The sequence below is a fragment of the Microcebus murinus genome, chromosome 16 (genome assembly GCF_040939455.1).
Source record: "Microcebus murinus isolate Inina chromosome 16, M.murinus_Inina_mat1.0, whole genome shotgun sequence".
Lineage (NCBI taxonomy): Eukaryota > Metazoa > Chordata > Mammalia > Primates > Cheirogaleidae > Microcebus > Microcebus murinus.
This window is the reverse complement of record NC_134119.1, coordinates 27,079,354-27,099,839: the sequence shown is the minus strand read 5'-3', so window position 1 is coordinate 27,099,839 and position 20,486 is coordinate 27,079,354. Positions and strand designations below refer to the sequence as shown.

Sequence of the window (20,486 nt, the reverse complement as noted above, 5' to 3'; positions counted from 1 at the left end):
ACCAAATTGCTACCTGATCACACGCATTTGTATCTCACTAGTTAGTACACTTTTCTTCAGCCATCTCTTCCTTACAGCTCCTCTGTAACCAGAGGAGTCGAGTTTATCCAAAGAATGACTGTGGTTATCTTTGGCTTATTGAGTGACTCAGGTTTTTTGTATCCTGATCTAATACACAGAAACGTGTTTGGCTTACATATATGCATGCATATGTGAAAATAGATTTCCATATGTACACATGTATTTCTATGTATGTATATAGCTGAGACAAGTTTTACAAATCTTTTACTCTATGCGGCAAACTTTTTTTTTTTTTTTTTAGACAAGGTCTCACTCTGTCACCCAGGCTACAGTGCAGTGGTGCCATTATAGCTTACTGAAAATTCAAATTTGTGGGCTCAAGCAATCCTCTTGCCTCAGCCTCAGGAGTAGCTAGGACTACAGGCTCGTGCCACGATGCCCAGCTAATTTTTTCTATTTTTTATTTTTTTAACAAAGACGGGGTCTCAAACTCCTCGCCTCGGCCTCTCAGAGTGCTTGGATTACAGGAGTGAGCCACAGGGCCTTGGCCTTTCCACTTTTTTGTTTGTTTGTTTTTTAGAGACAAGGTCTTGCTCTTGCTCAGGCTGGTCTCAAACTCCGGGCCTCAAGCAAACCTCCCCTCCCGCCTCTGCCTCCCAAAGTGCTAGGATTACAGCCTGAGCCACCTCCACAGGCCTTCTATGAGGCATACTCTTATTTTGTATTCTCTTTAACCCTATTTTTTTTTTTTTAATGCTGTCTGTGAATGACTGAATTCTGCAACCCATTAAAGGATTCTGACTTCTCACTTAAAAACCTTTACCTTAGTGCTGGGTCCTCAACCACCCGGGCTGCGTCCTGGTAGACCCCCTGAGCTCTGCACCGTCCCCCCCTACAGCACCCCCAACCCTGTTCCTCCCCTTTCCTCCACCCCCCACCCCCCAACCCCTGGTCCTTGGAAAAATTGTCTTCCATGAAACCGGCCCCTTGTGCCAAAAAGGTTGGGGACCTCTGCAGTGGGTAAGCATCTGTAACCCAAGGAAGATTTAGGATAAAGCACAGAAATAATGAAGTAAACAGAAGTTAACGCATTCGTACGTTCCATTACATTTTGGAATCATCTGTTTCATTTGGTATGTGAAGTACTTATCATGTTTAAGAGAATTTGATATGCTAATATATAACTTTGCAATTCCATTTTAAAATGTGAAATGAGTGAATCATGTGATTCTTTCATGATTGTAAGTCATGTGTAGCAGAATTTAACGACATCCGCAAGCAATATTGAGCTTATGAGATTTATCAACCATATATTTAGGTTTAATATACTGGATGTATAAAACCGAACTATGTACTTGGATTTTGTCAAGTAACTGAGTCGCTTAAGAAGAAAATAACATTAAATTTATAAATGCGGCGTATACTTGTAAGAATTTAAGTTACAAGAATCCACATAGAATGATTTTCTTCATTTACCAGGGCACATACTACTTAAGAATAAATAGGTTTTGGATTTGTAACTCTATTATTAATCATTAAAGCAAAAATAATCCCGAAATAGTCGCCTGAGTGCCCAAAAGCCACCCTCGAGGACAGGGAAGCAGCTCCCATTCACTCGGAGCTAAGAACTTAGGGCCGGTCGAACCGGTGAGCAACACGTGGCCCGGCAAAAGGAGCAGGGTCCCCAGAAACAGAGGAACAAGAAACCGGTAAGGCAAACGTGAGACCGCCTTTCTTTCTCACGTTATTGCCTGCCTCCGTCACTTTTTTAAAATAATTAATAAATTCAACCGCACCAAGACGACCGCGAGGAGCCATGTTTCCCGGAGTCTGCGCCAGAGCGCCCCGGGGACCGCTCCTGTCCCGGGAAGGAGGAAAGGGCGCGCGACCCATGGGGCCCCGGGGAGGATCGTCCCCGAGTGAGAGGCGAGAATGGAAGGGTCCTGAGGGCGTGGGGCGCTGGGAGGGGTCTGGGGCCCGAGGTCACCGGCGCTGCGGAACGCCGGCTCCGCAAGGGTCTGGGATGGTCGCCGCGCCCAAACAGAGCCTCCCGCCCCGATTCACCGAGCTCTGCCGCCCGCAACCTATATGACGACAACATGAGCGACCGGACCATTATCCGGAAAAGGGCCTTTCCAAACGTCTTGCGGCCTGCAAGGCCCGACTCGCTCCCGCGCGTCCCAGGCAACCGCGCCCGCCCGCGCAGCTGCAGAGGCCGGAAAAGACCCTCTTGCCCGCGCTCCGCGCCATCCCCGGACGCTACCACCCCGGCGGACCCCTCCGGAGGCCCGGAAATGGTGCCGTCCCCAGCCTCTGATTGGTCGGCGAGGCTGGGGCGTGGCCTCCGGAGCCTGGGTCCGCGCGCCAGAGCGCGCCAGCCGCATTGCGAGCCGAGCAAGGAGTGGGCGCCATGGTGAGGAGTGGCGGCGGGTCGCGGGCGAAGCGGAGGCGGCGGTGTGGGCCCGAGTTCGGGCCCCAGGCCGGTCCCGAGCCAGCGCTGGGAGCGGGGCTGGGCGCACAGAGTCCGCGTTGACGCTTGCGCCCCGGCTCCCATTCCAGGTCCTGTTGCACGTGCTGTTCGAGCACGCGGTCGGCTACGCGCTGCTGGCGCTGAAGGAGGTGGAGGAGATCAGTCTGCTGCTGCCGCAGGTGGGTGCGATCGGGAGGCTCGCCCGGCGCCGCAGACCCTCGGGCCGCGCAGGTCCCAGCATGCCCCGCGCGATCCCACGTGGCCAGCCGCTCTTGGGAGGGGGAGCTGGGCCTGGAAAGGTCTAGAGCGGGGTTGGGGGGGGGGTCTTCACCTTGAATCATGGTTAGAATCATTAGGGGCAATTAGAAATGGGGCTCCGGGACTCCGCCCCGTGCCGATTGGAGCAGAACCCGGATGTGGGGCCCAGGGATCGGTACATTTTTAAAACGTCCAGGGGCTGAGAACCGCTGCTTTACTGCGCCGCAGAGGCAAGAGCAAAGAAACCGCTCATCCGCTTTCTCCCCACACCCGCAGGTGGAGGAGTGCGTGCTCAACCTGGGCAAATTCCACAACATCGTTCGTCTAGTGGCCTTTTGTCCCTTTGCCTCATCCCAGGTTGCCTTGGAAAATGCCAATGCAGTGTCTGAAGGTGAGTCAGCCACCGAGTCTTTCAGAGAGAAGCTGTGTGCGGTTCTTTACATTATCTTCTTAGAGGGTTTAATAGTACTTACCTTTCCTTCCGCTAGCTCTAAATCTGGTAGGTGTCTGGGCAGTATTGGAGACGAACAGGATGTCATTTAACATAATTAATTGTCTTCCCTGAGCTCAAGATCTGGGAACTGTGGTAGACAGAATCTTCCACATTTAAAGGCCACGATCCAGGATGCAGATATTATTTCTCTTGGGGAACTGTAGTGACAAGTGATTCTCTTTTTTTTTTCCCAGCATGTTATGGGGGTACAGATTTTAAGGTTTCAATAAATGCCCTTTCTCCCCCTCCCCCCACAAGGCAAATGATTCTTAAATGAAATGGAGGGGGCTGGTTTAACACCCACCTGTGCTCCCGTTTGGCAAAACACAATCAAATTTCTATTTCTCTGCTATACCTTCCAATTGATTAAAACAGGCAATTTTGATAAACAAAAGCCAAGAAAAAGGTTTGTTCCCAGAAGGCAATTGAGGTACTAACTACTTAAGGTTGTGTTATAAGCTTTCAACTATGTATTTCATACCTGTGCTCTTGGACCCGAGTGCAGTTCCTCCCGTGGTTGGGCCAGGCTTTGCAGTGATGACTTTGTTATCTGTCAATCCCCTGAGTGCAGTCACTGATGTCTCTGTGTCTCTGAGCAATGCCTGGCAGGGAGGGGTCTAGGCATGCCACTCCAGCATGCTCCAGGAGACCAGCTAAGGGGGTGAGATCCTTTTGCATCTTCCAGCATGTTAGTGGGAGCTATGTTCTCTGTGCCTTGAGGTGTTGTTCATGAGGACCTCCGTCTGTTCTTGGAGACCCACCTGCCGTCCAAGAAGAAGAAAGTACTCTTGGGGGTTGGGGATCCCAAGATTGGTGCTGCAATACAAGAGGAATTGGGGTACAACTGCCAGACTGGAGGCGTGGTAGCCGAGGTCCTGCGAGGTGAGACCATCACATGTCATGTTCCTGCCATTCTTTACCTCTTCGGGGGGGGGGGGGGTTCAGGTGCTTCTGGGGAGGCCTCATGTTTGGCTGGTGCCCATGAGTGCAGGAGCTAGCTCAGAGCCCTTCCTTGCTTACAGTCCTGCCCTCCTCTTAGGAGTCCGTCTGCACTTCCATAATCTGGTGAAAGGTCTGACCGATCTGTCTGCTTGCAAAGCCCAACTGGGGCTAGGACACAGCTATTCTCGTGCCAAAGTTAAGTTTAATGTGAATCGGGTGGACAATATGATCATCCAATCCATTAGTCTCCTGGACCAGCTGGATAAAGACATCAATACCTTCTCTATGCGTGTCAGGTAAAGTCCAGGGGCCATGGAATGGAATCTTTGCCCTGTAGTTTACCTAATTCAGAGTCTTGAGCAGAACTGACAATTCCCTTGGGTGGAACCATGTGGGCTGTGGCTGGGCCTTGGCCTCCCAGTGCTTACCACAGGCTGTGTTCTTACGCTGCCTGTATAGAAAGAGGAGGCAGAGTAAAGCTACCCCATGTACACCCCAGCCCAGGCCCTGTGCCTGGTCTGTATTGTGAATGGGGGAACATGGAGTTGAGGGGGGTTTGAATCTAAGGTGTTCCCATTTCTCCAGGCAGGCAGTAGGTGTGGAGAGGGCTGAGGCTGTGGCTTTCTTGCTTGAGATGAGGCAACTGGGCTGAGAGTGACTGTGGCTCTTTGCAGGGAGTGGTATGGGTATCACTTTCCGGAGCTGGTGAAGATCATCAACGACAATGCCACATACTGCCGCCTTGCCCAGTATATTGGAAACCGAAGAGAGCTAAATGAGGAAAAGTTGGAGAAGCTGGAGGAGCTGACAATGGATGGGGCCAAGGCTAAGGCAATTCTAGATGCCTCGCGGTCCTCCATGGGTCAGTACAGAGCCTGGCAGCCAGCATAAGGTACAGGGCCCTGTGTAGCTGGCTGTTGGATTGACACTTGGTGTTTCCTAGGTATGGACATATCTGCCATTGACTTGATAAACATCGAGAGCTTTTCCAGTCGTGTGGTGTCTTTGTCAGAGTACCGCCAGAGCCTGCACACTTACCTGCGCTCCAAGATGAGCCAAGTAGCCCCCAGCCTATCAGCCCTCATTGGGGAAGCGGTGCGTCATGGGGGATACTAAAATAGAGGCATGGGTGTGTTACCATGTGCATCTGCACTGCTGTATTTCCTGGTCCACTGTATCTTCCCTGGTTGTGCTTGATGGGGAGGAGGAGAACAGGGGTCATGCACCTGGCAGCTCAGCAGTTACAGCTGAGCTCTGACTCCTTCCTTGACTTTTTCTCCAGGTAGGTGCACGTCTCATCGCCCATGCTGGCAGCCTCACCAACCTGGCCAAGTATCCAGCATCCACTGTGCAGATCCTTGGGGCTGAAAAGGCCCTGTTCAGGTACCAGTGCGGGCACCTGCCCACACTCAGGTGCCACTTCTGGTGTCCACTGCTTATTTGGGGATCACAGTGATGGCCAACCAGGGCTCCCTGACCTATACAGGCCTCTGCTATGGGGGTGATGGCCAGTCCTGGTGTCTGAGTGATTCCCAGGGCCCAGCAAAGGGACCAAGTTTCCAGGTCAGCGACATTGGATGCCTTCCCTCTGCCTCTGGGAGCTGTGGGTTGGCATGCACTGGGGAAGCGATCCAGCCTGTCCTGAGGCTCTGGGGACTGGGGGGAAGGGGGGGCGGAGCACGGGGCAAGTTACCCTGGCTAATGGGGTTGAAATTTCTCATCTTAAACTCTCCACTGAATGTTCTCTCAGAGCCCTGAAGACAAGGGGTAACACACCAAAATATGGACTCATTTTCCACTCCACCTTCATCGGCCGAGCAGCTGCCAAGAACAAAGGCCGCATCTCCCGATACCTGGCAAACAAATGCAGTATTGCCTCACGAATCGATTGCTTCTCTGGTATGGGTGGGGGGGTTGGCACTTGTGAGGAGAGGGGGCTGGAGTGGGGGGCTGACTACCTTAGCAGCTTCTACGATGATGGTAGTATTTTTCGTCAACAGCAGTTCACCTAGTGAGTGTTGATACTTTGGGTCTGAGTGAAGCTGACGGTAGAAGGAATACCGGGTGGGACAGGGGGTGCTGTTTGTCCATTCTGGAGCTGACTAGCTTCCATTTACCCACATAAACACATCCAGAGGTGCCCACAAGTGTATTTGGGGAAAAGCTTCGAGAACAAGTTGAGGAACGGTTGTCCTTCTATGAAACTGGAGAGATTCCGAGAAAGAATCTGGACGTCATGAAGGAAGCCGTGGTTCAGGTCAGTGGTTGGGGTCTCTGAGTAGGGGGCAGAGCCACACAACTGACTGTTGGAGGTGATGAACTGTCTCAGCCTGACCTTGTAGAGTGGAGGCAAAAAAACTGATTTAATGAGGCTGATCCAATAAAACTACAAAGGAGGCTTAGAAACACCAGAGGTTTTCAAGCCTTTTCAGCACTTTTCTTTGACCAGGCAGAGGAGGCGGCTGCTGAGATTGCTAGAAAACTGGAGAAACAGGAGAAGAAACGCTTGAAGAAGGAAAAGAAACGACTGGCTGCGCTTGCCCTCGCTTCAGAAAACAGCAGTAGTACTCAGGAGGAGTGTGAGGTCAGTAAGCAGATGAGATCCTAGGTGGTAGGATTTTCAACAGCAGAACAAAGGATGTGCTTCGTCAAGCCGTGGTCTTGAGTCCAGGCTTTTGGACTAAAACAAGGACCTGAAACATCTCAAACTACCTCTTGATTCTATAGGAAGGAGATAGGTGCTGAGAGAACTTGCTCAAGAGCCCAGAGAGCTGGTTGTAGCACACACCCGTTCCCTGGGCAAGTGTATTCTGTCCTCGGCTGCCTCCCAGGAGTCCTCAACCTGGGGTAGTGTAAATTCCTGCTCTGCTTCTTCTCAGACGTGTGTCCGGAAGTGGTAGTGTCTCTCAGTGGGGATGGGGGCAGGGAGGTTGCCAGCGTGTGAGGCTAGATTCATTCTCCCTGGGGTTTTCATTTAGTCCCCACTTTGTTAAACAGTGTTTCAGGGTCTCCTCTGGAACTTGGCATGATGGTTCTATTGTGACCAGCATGGTGGGTTTTTCTATAGGTTATTTAATGGGCTGAGGTACAAACTATCTCATTACATGTTCTCCCTTAACTTCTAATTGGGAGTAGCCTTTGGGGTAGACTTCCACAGTTATACCCACACAATTTTAAAAACCATCCCAGAAACACTGCGCAACTTTAACAGAACTTTGCCAGTTTTCCTGCCCTGGCTCTACTGCTGAAAATGTAATGGGTGTGTGTGTGTGCGTGCAGACAATAGTTGACACTGTTTTCATGCCTATTTCCCCCTCTTCCCTTTAGGAGACGGTTGAAAAACCCAAAAAGAAGAAAAAGCAAAAGCCCCAGGAGGTTCCTCAGGAGAATGGAATGGAAGACCACCCATCTATCTCTGTCTCCAAACCCAAGAAAAAGAAATCTTTTCCCAAGGAGGAGGTGGTTAGTAGTGACCTTGAGGAGGAGGCCACTGCCAGTGTAAGTCTTCCCAAGAAGAAGAAATCTTCACCGAAGGAGGAAGCAGTAGTCAGTGATCCTGAAGACACAGTCAATAAGAGTATCTCTAAGAAGAAGAGGAAATTCTCTTCCAAGGAGGAGACAGCCAGCAGTGGGCCTGAAGAGGCTGTTGGCAATAAGAGCAGCTCCAAGAAGAAGAAAAAGTTCCACAAAGTACCCCAGGAAGACTAGAATGGACATTCCCTGTGAGGAGGGGTAGGCCATATCCCACAGTAACATCTGCCACTCTGTGTCTCATACTCCAATAAAAACAAAATTGACCAAAAAGTTGTATCACATTTTTTATTGAACATCTTATATAGGTATGGGCAGGACCTATGGGAGGGGCAGGGCAGCAATGACAGCCTCAGTGAAGTCGTGGCAAGTGGCATAGCCACCCATGTCAGAGGTTCGAACCTGTGGGAGAGAACTGTCATCATCCCAGCAGCCTGGGCCCTACCCCCACCCCCAACACTCCCACCACCACCACCCAACAGATGCAGTTCCCTAAGGAAGCCAGCCCTAGGACAACCTAGGCTCTGCTCAGAAAGATGGCTATGGTCCACTGTCTAGAGGTTCGAGATCTCTTCCCTGGTCCACTGTACTGAAGGAATGTATAGGTGGTATATGGTCCTTGTGAGGTTGGAAGGAATAAAGGGCTCTAGCTGCCATAGGGGTGCAGGTGGCCGATGACAGACTGGATGAAGTCGGTTGTGGTGCTGTAGCCGCCCATGTCTCGAGTCCGCACCTACAGCCACCACCGGCAAGAGCCGTGGGGAGGAAGAGAAGACAGCCCATGAAGGCAGGTAGGGCAATGTGATCAAGAAATGGAATCCAAGAAGGGGTGACAGAAGATGGCCAGAAAGATGCAATGCAGCAGGAGGGATGAGAGAGGCCAGGTTCGGCAGCACATGGACCTGCCCACTCCTGAGCCACCATTAGCTAGGTGGGCAGCCACAGTAGGGCACGAGGCTGAGCAGTAAGTGAGATGACGGAGAAAATGCAGAACAGACAAAGAGGCAGCTACCTTAAAGGATATAGAGACAACAGGTGGGAGGAAAGAGGACAGCAAGGGGAAGATGAGAACTAGCTCCCAGGTGTGGAGAAGGTGAAGCTGGCGCCTCATCCTGCCTAGTTCCCTCATTGCTCCATCCCTTGAGAGAGCTGCAAATTCTGCATTCAGATGGCCCACAAATGGGGCAGAGGATGGAGCAGGACAGGAAATAGCAGATAGGAACTCAGGCAAAGGAGATCAAGAGATAAAACAGCCAAGAGAATGGAGGTAAAGAACAGCCCTGAAAGGAACTGGGGAAGATCAAACAGCAAAGATGTTCTGGGGAGCCAAAGGGAAGGAGGCCCCCAGCCAGGTTCCCCAGAGAGTAGTGCTGAGGCCCTGAGGCTGGCAGCCTTTCTGAACTCACCTTACCGACTTTGATCACCTTCTTCACCGACTCTGCAATCATGTTGGAGTGATACTCAAGGCTGTCAATGTGGACAGGAAGAAATTGAGACACCCCTCTTCCCCCTCAGAACACCATCCCGTGGCTCCCTGACAACACCCAGCCTCCCACGACCTACTTGAGATGTCGCAGCATGTTGGCAGCAGACAGCAGCATGGCCGTGGGGTTAGCTATATTCCTGCCCACTGCCTGGGCAAATGGGTGCCGGGCACCCTGTGGAGGGAGGGACAGGCCAGAGTCACTGGGAGGAGGCAGGACACACAGCAGAGGCTGAGGTTGGGAAAGGACTCCACAGGAGGCGGGGAGCAGGCCAGGGCCACTTAGCAAGAGGAGGCATTGGGATTGGGGGTGGGACTCATGGGAGATCTGAGGTCCAAGGACTGGCACAGGCAAGGAGAAAGGGCTGAGGGAGGAAATGACCTCACTCACCATCTCAAAGACTGCGTACTCCGCACTGTAGCTCTCACCCGGGACCACACCGGCTCCCCCAACCAGGCCAGCAGCCAGATTGTCAATAATGTTCCCATAGAGATTGGGCATCACCAGCACATCAAACTGGTAAGGATTCTGCACCAGCTAGGGAAAAAGATGTAGGTGTGAAGAAGTGAATTCCACTCCCCACCCTCCTCACTGCCATGAGAGGGGAGGCATGGGAAGGGCCTCACCTGCATGCAGCAGTTGTCTATGATCATCGTCTCAAATTTGATTTTGGGATACAGTTCAGCAATTTCTTCACAGCACTGCAGGAACAACCCATCCCCAAGCTTCCTGTCCATAGGCCAAAAGGAACAGAATCAGCCAGGAGAGTACACGAAGCCATCTTCCCAGGAACCCATCCTATGCAAAGCCATAGTCCTCACATGATGTTGGCCTTATGGACAGCAACGACCTTCTTCCGCCCATTCTTGGTGGCATAGTCAAAGGCAAACTTTGCAATCCGCTGAGACTTGGCTCGTGTAACAATCTTCAAGCACTCAATCACACCCTTTGCACTCTGGGTAAGAAGAGAGAAACAGCTGGGTGACCTTGGGAAGGAGTTCCACCTCTCTCCCACCTCCATCCCCGCCCTCCCCAGTTTCTCCAGCCTCACCTCATGTTCCAGAGAGCTGTACTCCCCTTCCGTCTGCTCTCGAATGATCACCAGGTCTAGATTGTTGTGCCGAGTCACATACCCAGGAAGTGACTTCACATGGACTACGTTGGCAAATAAATCCAACTTACGCCTAAAGGTGGGCAGAGCCATCAGCTCTGCACCTGGTGCCCCAGTGCCCCTCTGACCCATTCCCCTCACCCCCACCACCTACCTCAGCCTCATGTCGTAGGAGGTTAGTTCCCCCTTATACTCCATCGGGGTGTGGATCTTTCCTGCGTAAACACAGTAGGGGGAGCAGTATCAGGCACAGGCTGCCCCTTAAGGGAGCCCAGACAAGTGTCCAATCCCCTCGGGGACATAATGCAACCCAGACTCCCATCTCCCACTCCTAAATCAATAACATTTAATTGCCTCTGGTGGAAAGGGGCAAAGGAGAATAATGTATAAGGTCAGAAACATTTTTGTTTACTGTATTATTTTTAGTCATCATATTTATGTTTAAACTTCAAAATGATCTAAAAGGACATATTTTTTCATGTTTACTTAAGAAGAGCCTGGGTTTTAGTATTCCATGGTGTGTATTCTTTTTTTTTTTTTTCTGAGACAGAGTCTCACTTTGTTGCCCAGACTAGAGTGAGTGCCTTGGCGTCAGCCTAGCTCACAGCAACCTCAAACTCCTGGGCTCAAGCAATCCTACTGCCTCAGCCTCCCGGGTAGCTGGGACTACAGGCATGTGCCAACATGCCTGGCTAATTTTTTCTATATGTTTTAGTTGGCCAATTAATTTCTTTCTATTTATAGTAGAGACGGGGTCTCACTCTTGCTTAGGTTGGTTTTGAACTCCTGACCTTGAGCAATCCACCTACCTCGGCCTCCCAGAGAGCTAGGATTACAAGGCATGAGCCACCACGCCCGGCCTGGTGTGTATATTTTTTTAAAAAAGTAGAAGAGCCTGGGTTTAACAAGTTGAGAAACAATGCTGGCAGATATCTGACCTTTTTTTGATGTTTGTGTTTATTTGACATTTTTTCAATCACCACTTATTGAAAATCAACTATGTCAGGCAATAGGGATATCAATTAAAAACCATACACCTCCTGCCCTCAAGGAACAAACGGTTCACTGGGAAAGACAGATACTATGAAAGAAATGATAAATACCATGGAAAAAGTATTAACAACATGCATAAGAGCACAGAGAATGGCCAGGCATGGTGGTTCATGTCTGTAATCCTAGCACTTTGGGAGGCCGAGGTAAGAGGATTGAGGCCAGGAGTTTGAGACCAGCCAGGGCAACATTGTGAGACTCCATCTCTACAAAATTTTTTTAAAAAATTAGCTAAGTGTGGTGGCGCAACCCTGTAGTCCTAGCTACTTGGAAGGCTGAGGCAGGAGGATCACTTGAGCCCAGAAGTTTTGAGGCTGCAGTGAGCTATGACTGCACCACTGTACTACAGCCTGAGCAACAGAGTGAAACCCCATCTCTAATATCAGGAAATATCACAGAAGAGTGGGCACTAAGTCAGACCTTAGGTTGAGTACACTGGGCTGAACAAAATGATTGTTCATGCTCTAAGCCCCAGAACCTGTGACTTTATTTGGGGAAAGGGGCTTTGCAGATGTAATTAAGTTAAAGATCTTGAGAAGAAATCATCCTGGATTGGGGTAGGCACTAAATCCAATGAAAAATCCTTACAGAGCAAAGAAGGGATACAGTTAAAGAAACACAGAGGGGAGAAAGACACAGAGATTGGAGTGATGTGTCTACAAGTCAGGGAACACCAAAAGCCAGAGGCAAGAAAGGATTCTCCCCCAAACCTTAAGAGGAAGCATGAACTGCCAAAACCTTAATTACATACAAACTTCTGGCCTTCAAAACTGAGAGAGAGGCCGGGCGAGGTGGCTCACGCCTGTAATCCCAGCACTCTGGGAGGCCGAGGCGGGCGGATTGCTCAAGGTCAGGAGTTCAAAACCAGCCTGAGCGAGACCCCGTCTCTACCATAAAAATAGAAAGAAATTAATTGGCCAACTAATATATATAATATAAAACTCAGCCGGGCATGGTGGCGCATGCCTGTAGTCCTAGATACTCGGGAGGCTGAGGCAGGAGGATCACTTGAGCCCAGGAGTTTGAGGTTGCTGTGAGCTAGGCTGATGCCACGGCACTCACTCTAGCCTAGGCAAGAAAGCGAGACTCTGTCTCAAAAAAAAAAAAAAACTGAGAGAGAATAAATTCCTGTTATTTTAAGATACCAGGTTTGTGGTAGTATCTTATGGCAGCCATGGGAAACCAACACAGTGAATGAGTGAGAAGGATTTTGATAAGTACCATCAAAGGAAGGGCATTCTGGGCAGAAGAAACAGCATAAGTGTACATATTTGGAAACTAACAACATACTCTAGTGTGATCAAAACAGAAAAAGTATTGTGGAAACCAAGACAGAAGACTAAGAGCCAGCTTATAAAGAATTTACTTTCCTATGCTAAGGCTGGGCCTGGCAAAATCAGGCTGGTATTTCCAAAATAAAAGATGTGGAAGATGGACTATAGAAGCAGAATGAGAAGCTAAAAAATCCAATGAGGAGATTAAAGTAGGGAAGCAGAAGGAAGACAGAAGAAAAGGGGCAGCTAGAAGTGTCATGCTAGAAAGACAATTAGTAAGATTTGATGATGGTTGATGTAGCCTCAGAACAGACTCCAAACCCTTGGAACCTTTCTGCAGACAGCTGACATGACTTCTCAATTTCTGGGTTACCAATAAGAAGGAACAAATGCCAAAGTATGACTAGTGGGAGGTCTGGGGAGTTAATATGTTTGTATGTGGGGAGAGGGTCTTAATAAACATTTATTTGTTCCTTTGATTTTAAATGACATGTGGGCAGATGTCAAGGGAGCACATATACCAATGAGGGCCACTTTGTTCTCCTTCATGGACCTCAGCACCTGCTCCAGCTTCTCCTCAGATGCCGTATTCTGCACCTCGCTCAGGTGGTGCTCCTGGAACTCCACTGGGACACCAGCAGCCTTCAGGGACAGGTCCCAAAATATTGCAGGGTCAAGGTCAAATCCTTTCCAACCCACCCCACGCTCCACTGTCCCTGCTATGGATCCCTAAGGCCACTCACCTTGAACACCTCCTTGACAGCGTGCATCAGCTCAGGCCCCACACCGTCTCCTGGCAACATGGTCACGGGAAAGGCACCCTCCACCCTCACGTCCTCAGCCTGCGGGTGGGGCCAGCAGAGCTAGGGCTGGGGCAGAAGCAGGGGTCCTCCCAGAAAGGGAGAGGGAGGGGCAAAGCGGGGGGGGGGGGGAAGGGGAGGGAGCCGCGAGCAGGTGACAGGTGAGTGAGCGAAACTTGAGCCGCATCAGGCATACCTGGCTCCGCGAGGCAGCTTGCGCCGCGGCAGATGTACCCAGACCTCTCCATGCCCCGGGGTTGCTGGCGGAGACCAGCGCCTGCGATAAAGACAAGCCTATGTGGTCAAATCTAGAACCCTCAGACCTCAAACACTGCAGTGACTTTGCCCTCTTTAGGAAACCCAGGGACAAAGCCTCGCTCCTCCTCCCGTCCTGCCCAGAGTGTTCCCAGGCCTTACCCGGGTCAGCCAGCGGACACCGCTCAGCGACGCCATGTTTTCCGCAGGAAGTCGCGTAGGAAGTGACGTCAAAAGCTGGCGCCGCACTGTACATCGACTTCCAGCCCGTCTTGGGGTGCTTGGCGGTTCTTTATCTGCGCCAACTCGCTGTTCCTGCCCGCCGTTGTACCTCCTTCTCAGTGACGGGAGGTCACAGGACGTGCAACTACTTTGTCTCTTGCTTTATTTTCAGTCATCATATTTATGTTGAAACTTCAAAATAACATTAAAGGAGAGTATGTGACTTCGTTTTATTGAATGAGGACCTGAGTTTAACAAGAGGTTGGGAGGAAATTACGAGTATTCTGTCTTAAAGTTTTTGTGTCTATGCGTTTGTTCTTTTAGCCAGTGCTCACTGAACACTTGTATGCCAGGCATTAGAGGAACACAATACAGTCCGGAAATTTTCACTTCATTTCAGAAACTATGTATTTTCTTGAGGATAACTATACAGATCTGAGCCCAGCCTAACATTCAAAAAATATCTGCAAACTGATATTATGTGGCTGTTGCCAGAGTGAAAATGACTGATGGAGGTTACCAACTGAACGAGGCCAAGGAAATTAGACCATTGTTGTATGAAGGTCACTGTATTTTCCCTGTGAGCTCAGCAAGCTGCCTGGGCCTTCAAGTCCCCACAAAGGTATCTTTCACCAATACCACCTGATAATAGGGAAATCCAGTTAGGACCTTTGAAAAGTTCTTTAACCAATTTCTTGGAGCAGGAAAGGGAGGTTATACCACTATGTTCCCTTTTAACTGTTGTGGAGCCTCCTCCACTTAGCACCAGGGCGTATAATGATGGATAACATGCCCATACTTGAGTGTTCAGTGTGAGGCCGGATGAATTGAATATCAGTGTCCTAGGCCTGTAAATCCTCCAGTACAGGGGTCCTAACTTGGGATCCACAGAACTCCCAGCTGTCCATGAGTCGAAATTAGGACTATGACTGCACACGGTGGCTCATGCCTGCATGTCTAGCACTTTGGGAGGCCAAGATAGGCTGATGGTTTGAGCTCAGGAGTTCGAGACCAGCCTGAGCAAGAGGGAGACTGTCTCTACTAAAAATAGAAAAATTAGCCCGGTGCAGTGGCACGTGCAGTCCCTGCTACTTGGGAGGCTGAGGCAGGAGCATGGCTTGAGCCCAGCAGTTTGAGGTTGCAGTGAGCTATGATGACCCACTGCACTCTAGCTGGGGTGGCAGAGCAACACTCTGTATAAAAAGAAAGAAATTAGTGTTATGCACTTGATGGGAAATAGTGAAAAATAATTATCTTTATTTTCACTAACCTCTAGCTGAAATTTAGCATTTCCTTTCATTATGAATGTAGGTCACAGATCACAGTGCTACCTGTAGTATCCTTGACTTTGTCACTTATAGAAAGTATAGATATTTTCATTCCACATTTCAGTTGTGACAGATATCTTTTTTTTTAAGGCTAGTCAAGTGAAGCAGTGGAAGTGAAGAAGGAACAAAGGAATCTGTAACTGATTGTGATCAATTAGTTGTAAACACCACTGCAGTAGCAGATATCTTTAAAATATCATTTACTCTCATCCCTACTTTGACATCATTTGACCCAATTATAGATCATGTTATTTAATGCATTAATGAAGCCGCACACATAGTAGTATATTACAAGGTAGCTTTTTAATTACCATATATCAACATAATTGATTTTCTTTTTAAACCTATTTATTTTATGCACTTACAAGCCTTTCTTTGGAAGGTTCCACAGACTTCAACACTGTACACAAAAGTTTCAGAATTTCTTCTCCATTAGGCCTACTGGATCTTTTTCTAAAACCATGAGCAATCAAAACAGTAACATAATAAATGACAATTCCTTGAAGATTGAAGTCTGAGAAAGCTGCTTGGAAGTGGGAGAATTTGATCTATGATTGAAGGACAGACAGGATTACAGAGAAGAAGTGACTACTCTACCGGGGAAAGTGGAAATGTAAGCAAAGGTGCTATCTTGGGTCAGCTTCCCTAGAAGCAGAGCCTGAGACAGGCATTCTTATGCAAGTGACTTATGGAAGGAGTGTTTTGGGGGAGAAAGGGAATGAGTTCAGCAAGATATGGCCTCAGCAAAAGTCTACCCCAGCCTTCACTCTTGGGGAGCTCTGGAGCATGAATTATGTCTCAAAGTTGTCACAATTTGAAGCAAGTCTTAATAACCCTGCTGTGGCCCTCCATGGCTACAGGACCACTCCTACTGCAAGACAGTCTAGGAATGAAAATAGGTTTGCCATGATTGGCTTAAACTAATTCTCACATCCCCACTGCATATTAGAATCACCTGGGGAGCTTCTTTAAAATACCTGTCTGAGGCCGGGCGCTGTGGCTCACGCCTGTAATCCTAGCTCTTGGGAGGCCGAGGCGGGCGGATTGCTCAAGGTCAGGAGTTCAAAACCAGCCTGAGCAAGAGCGAGACCCCGTCTCTACTATAAATAGAAAGAAATTAATTGGCCAACTGATATATATATAAAAAATTAGCCGGGCATGGTGGCGCATGCCTGTAGTCCCAGCTACCCGGGAGGCTGAGGCAGAAGGATCACTCGAGCCCAGGAGTTTGAGGTTGCTGTGAGCTAGGACGCCATGGCACTCACTCTAGCCTGGGCAACAAAGCGAGACTCTGTCTCAAAAAAAAAAAAAAAAAAAAAAAAAAAAAAAAAAAAAAAAAAAAAAAAAAACCTGTCTGGGCCTGACCTCCAGAGGTTGTGATGTAATTGGTCTAGGGTAGGGCCCAGACACTAGTGTTTTTAAAAAGCTCCTCAGATTCTGAAAGTCCACCAGAGTTGACAATCAGTGGCTTACACCAATAATGATCCTTCGCCTGGGGCTGGGCAGGTGTATCAGTTGGGATCATATCCACACAACATACCCAAGCCTAAATAAGAGAGTCCAGCAATAGGTGATCCAGGGCTGGAGTGGCCCTCCACAGAGTCAGAGGCATGGACTCATTATCTTGCTGGCCCACCTTGCATAGCCTCCATTCCCAAGGTCATTCAAGATCCAAGAAGGCTATTCCAGTTCCAGCATTCCAACAGCAGGAAGCAGAACAGGGAAGAAAAAGAGTAGAGGCTCCAGCCCTTTACTGGTATTTCCTGAAAGTTGCACATACCATTTCTTTCTCCTCCACCCCATGTCTTATTTATTTGTTTGTTTTTATTGAGGTAAAATATACATATATAGTTTACTATCTTTACTATTTTTAAGACATATACCATTTCTGCTTACATCTCATGTGATACTAGAAATATGTTGGTTTTTTCCTTCAAGGCTCTAGCTTTTGTTTCAGAAGTCCTCCTCTACCTTAAGATGATAAGTGTATTCTCCCAATAGTGTTCCTAATGCTGTTAGGGTTTTGTTTGTTTATGTGGTTTAGGTCATTAATGTATCTGAAGTTTAGTTTTGTAAAAGGTGAAAGATAAAGGCCTAACTTTATTTTTTCCCAAAGGTTAGCCAATTGTCCAGTATCATTTATTATCTTTTCCTCCAGATAAGAAATTCTATCTTTATCAAATACTAAATTCCCACATATATGTTAGGTCAAATCATGTGAAACAACTGTTATCTGTCACCTCAGCCCAGCTTTATTTTCTCAGTTATACCAGTCACTACTAGACATCACATACTTATTCTTTACATAAACCATTGCTTGTGTTTGCATGAACAACCTCCAGGAATGAGGCAATATCTCCCTCCAGGACAAAGAGCAGGTTAGCTTATTTCCTGCTATAAAAGAAGTGGGCCCCCTAAGCTCAGTGTTCCTCAGATGCCACACAACCTACTGCATGCACAGCATCCACTGGGCCACTCCACATTGCCCCTGTGGGACCTGGGGACTCAGGGAGCCAATGTAAACATTATGCTCATACTGCTGCCGTACTTGAGTAATAAAGTCCTTTGTGTCTGACCCAGGAGTCATCTCTGCCAGCATACAGGAAGTAGTCAGAGGCTAATTACTCATATATCAACAGGGTAAATTCAAATGCCAGACCCTGACAGTTTTGGCATGAGGACAGGATGCTGATAGACACATGGCTTTCTGGAAGAGGAAGGACAAGGACACTGTGGACCAGATTAGGGGATATGAAAAGAGTCCTTGGTGTATGTTAGTGAATCCTCTCACCCAAATTGTGAGCAGCAGGGGGAGAGTGGATAGGATAAGGGTCTCGCACTGTCCTACCTATCGATGAGGCTGAGCATGAGGGGCAGGAGTGGAACAAGCCACCTGAATGGTGCTTTGGTTCTTGCTCACTCTCCTCCGTGCAGGAGGAGGATGGGACGAAATGACAATGGGGCAGCAAGCCCCACAGCCCCACTCGAAAGGCAATACAGATGTGGCTGCCAAGTCAAGGATCCCTAAAGCTGAAATAAATAAATAAATAAATAAATAAATAAATAAATAGCACAGGTTTGCTCTCTCCCTCTGTGCTCCCCAGTCTCTCTCTTCTCTACCTCTGGCTGCTTTGTGAAAAAGCTGAGGATGCTGGGGGACTTCATGGAGGCAAGGGCCTCAAAACTTGTATAGGTCTGTTGGGCCCAAGCACCGGAGTCACCATCTTACTCAGTCCCGTAGATAGCCGCAGAGCTGGCACGAAGGACTGCACTGTGGAGTGGGGGCAAAATGAAAGGGGCCCCTGGGCTCGAGCAGTCTCTGGAGGGATGCTGGAGGTACACAGGGGAGGAAGCAGCAGTAATGCCAACCCTGAAGCCAGGGGCCAAGGAGAAATAAAAGCCTCCCAGCTGCACCCTGTGAGCTAGCCTCCCCCACCATCCTGCACATCCCTGATCTCCTGGCTGAGCTAGCCTGAGCTCTTGGCAGCTAATGCGGTAGCTCCTGTATGTGTGCACACCACACTCCTTGGTAAAAAAATCACCCAATTTCAGCTGGTGGGGTTTGAGCAAAGTTTGCAGTGGAGAAGACAAATTAAAGTGACCCATAGGTAGGGTCTTTGGGTCAATTCAGTGGCTTCCACTGTGAACGTATTGCTGGCACTGATGCTTGTGCAGGTTTGGACTGTGAATGCCCACAAGTGTCTGATGGGATTCGCCCATTCAGAGACTGCTGCATGTAGAAAGGTGATTCCTGAACTCTCTTAGATGGTCCAGAAGAATCGATATGGAATTGCAAGAGGAGAAAGGAAAATCCAAGAATTAGACTCGAAGGCTGCTAGCTTACTGAGGCCATTTTTCAGCACAACAGCGCCACCTGCCTGACATAGTCGCCAAGCGCATTCCCCTTTTTAAAAAGACCTATCTTGTTACTGACCCAGAGTTCCTTTGACTACCAGTCACCCCCATTTGGGGATGGGTCAACTTGGATTTGGTGGCTATTAAGGGAAGAGCATCAAAGGCCTTATTAGTCAAATGGAAATTCTATAGTCAAGAGCACAACTGGCCTAGCCTTACCATTATCTGGGTTTTACATGAAAAAGTGGCAGCAAAAATCCCTTTGGGGAAAAGTTTATTTCCCACTTCATCACCTGAAGCAAAGCTGCTGATTCAGTGGGGCCCTCAAGTAACAAAGGGTCACCTAAGTGCCTGGCCTGGTGCTCTGGTGGCTTGGCTAAGCTGATATCTTATGGTGTCCACATTCAACCTCAGCATCAGCTGGGCAGAATCAGACAGGCATGGGCGCTATGCTCAGTGAATAGAACTCAAGGTGGTGCTGAGACTCTCGGCCAATACTCCCCATGATAGTCCCTGCTACATTTTCACTGCCTTTTGTTGCCAATGGCTGTCTTGACAACAAGACTGGCAGATTAAAGACATTCCTTGTTGCAGCTGCAAACTGTGGAAACGAATTCAGCTGCCAGTGAGACAGCCAGGACCATTCATAGAGATGCCCATGGTAAGGGACCTCCTCTAGTGAGACCAGCTAGACTTGAGCTGCCGATCCAGCCTTCAGTGAGTGCCCATGTCACCACCCTCACTGCCTGGATCCATCATTGAACCAGACGTGGCCTCACATTCACCATCATGGACTGGGCACAAAGTAAAAACATTATGTTTGTGATGCAGAAGCCACCACTACATACCGGAGTAGTGATGTCGCTCAAAATTTGGACCATGCGTCTTACAGTGAAGCAGGCCACACTGCATGGGCATTGCTCCACTTGCTCCCAGATGACTGACTATCTCAGACTACTGACCAACACCCTCTCTGAGCTATCATTGGTGCCTCACTGTTGTCAGCCAATTTTAAGGTTGCAGAGTTGCTGTTCTAGTCTGTTCTAGTCTGATCAGAGTCTGTGGCTCTGGTCACACCATTTTGGCCTTTGAAACTAAGCCGTGTCAAGTTTTTGGCTTTTCATACCATCTGCTGTCTAATGATGCACCCTTTTTTGCACCCTTTGTTGCAAAGCCACCCGACGATGGGCCAACAGTCAAGGCCTTGCCATGTTCCCTTCCATTTCCAGGCATCCGGTATTACTAAGCACTGAATGCCCCACCCAAAGCTTCTGACTACCTCCCTCCCCACTTTCTAGTCCACGTACTTCGGTGAGGCAATGTGACCACTGAATGCAGCCACCATCCCCAGACAAGGATCATCTTTTCTTGGCCACTTCCTGGTTGTAATGA

The 20,486-nt window shown here is 48.9% G+C and overlaps 2 protein-coding genes and 5 non-coding genes across 8 annotated transcripts; 6 read left to right on the top strand and 1 right to left on the bottom strand.

Annotated features, from left to right (window-relative positions):
* The first annotated feature begins 2,330 nt into the window (after positions 1-2,330).
* NOP56 (NOP56 ribonucleoprotein) lies at positions 2,331-7,988 on the top strand. Its single transcript, XM_012755106.2, has 12 exons — positions 2,331-2,434; positions 2,581-2,670; positions 3,026-3,140; positions 3,963-4,124; positions 4,282-4,480; positions 4,859-5,046; positions 5,128-5,279; positions 5,467-5,567; positions 5,935-6,083; positions 6,320-6,441; positions 6,634-6,768; positions 7,512-7,988. Exons 1-12 carry the CDS (start codon positions 2,432-2,434, stop codon positions 7,890-7,892), a joined length of 1,797 nt encoding a protein of 598 aa, XP_012610560.1. The 5' UTR covers positions 2,331-2,431; the 3' UTR covers positions 7,893-7,988.
* Positions 3,772-3,841, top strand: LOC142861530 (small nucleolar RNA SNORD110). Its single transcript, XR_012912756.1, has one exon. It is a non-coding gene; the product is annotated as a small nucleolar RNA SNORD110 (small nucleolar RNA).
* Positions 4,596-4,727, top strand: LOC142861508 (small nucleolar RNA SNORA51). The gene has a single exon (XR_012912733.1). It is a non-coding gene; the product is annotated as a small nucleolar RNA SNORA51 (small nucleolar RNA).
* LOC142861520 (small nucleolar RNA SNORD86) lies at positions 5,630-5,715 on the top strand. The gene has a single exon (XR_012912745.1). It is a non-coding gene; the product is annotated as a small nucleolar RNA SNORD86 (small nucleolar RNA).
* On the top strand, positions 6,154-6,224 carry LOC142861499 (small nucleolar RNA SNORD56). Its single transcript, XR_012912724.1, has one exon. It is a non-coding gene; the product is annotated as a small nucleolar RNA SNORD56 (small nucleolar RNA).
* On the top strand, positions 6,492-6,563 carry LOC142861498 (small nucleolar RNA SNORD57). The gene has a single exon (XR_012912723.1). It is a non-coding gene; the product is annotated as a small nucleolar RNA SNORD57 (small nucleolar RNA).
* Position 7,989: 1 nt separating the features above from the next.
* On the bottom strand, positions 7,990-13,917 carry IDH3B (isocitrate dehydrogenase (NAD(+)) 3 non-catalytic subunit beta). 2 transcript variants are annotated; one of them, XM_012755107.3, is made up of 12 exons: positions 13,852-13,917; positions 13,631-13,711; positions 13,378-13,476; positions 13,156-13,276; positions 10,465-10,525; positions 10,251-10,383; positions 10,021-10,154; positions 9,826-9,928; positions 9,590-9,736; positions 9,279-9,373; positions 9,122-9,182; positions 7,990-8,448 (listed from the first exon to the last, which is right to left on the bottom strand). In XM_012755107.3, the coding sequence occupies exons 1-12, from the start codon at positions 13,885-13,887 to the stop codon at positions 8,362-8,364; spliced, it is 1,158 nt and encodes a 385-aa protein (XP_012610561.1). In that variant the 5' UTR covers positions 13,888-13,917; the 3' UTR covers positions 7,990-8,361. The 2 variants fall into 2 exon arrangements, with proteins under 2 accessions (XP_012610561.1, XP_012610562.1); XM_012755108.2 differs by having other exon boundaries at positions 7,990-8,117.
* Positions 13,918-20,486: the final 6,569 nt, after the last annotated feature.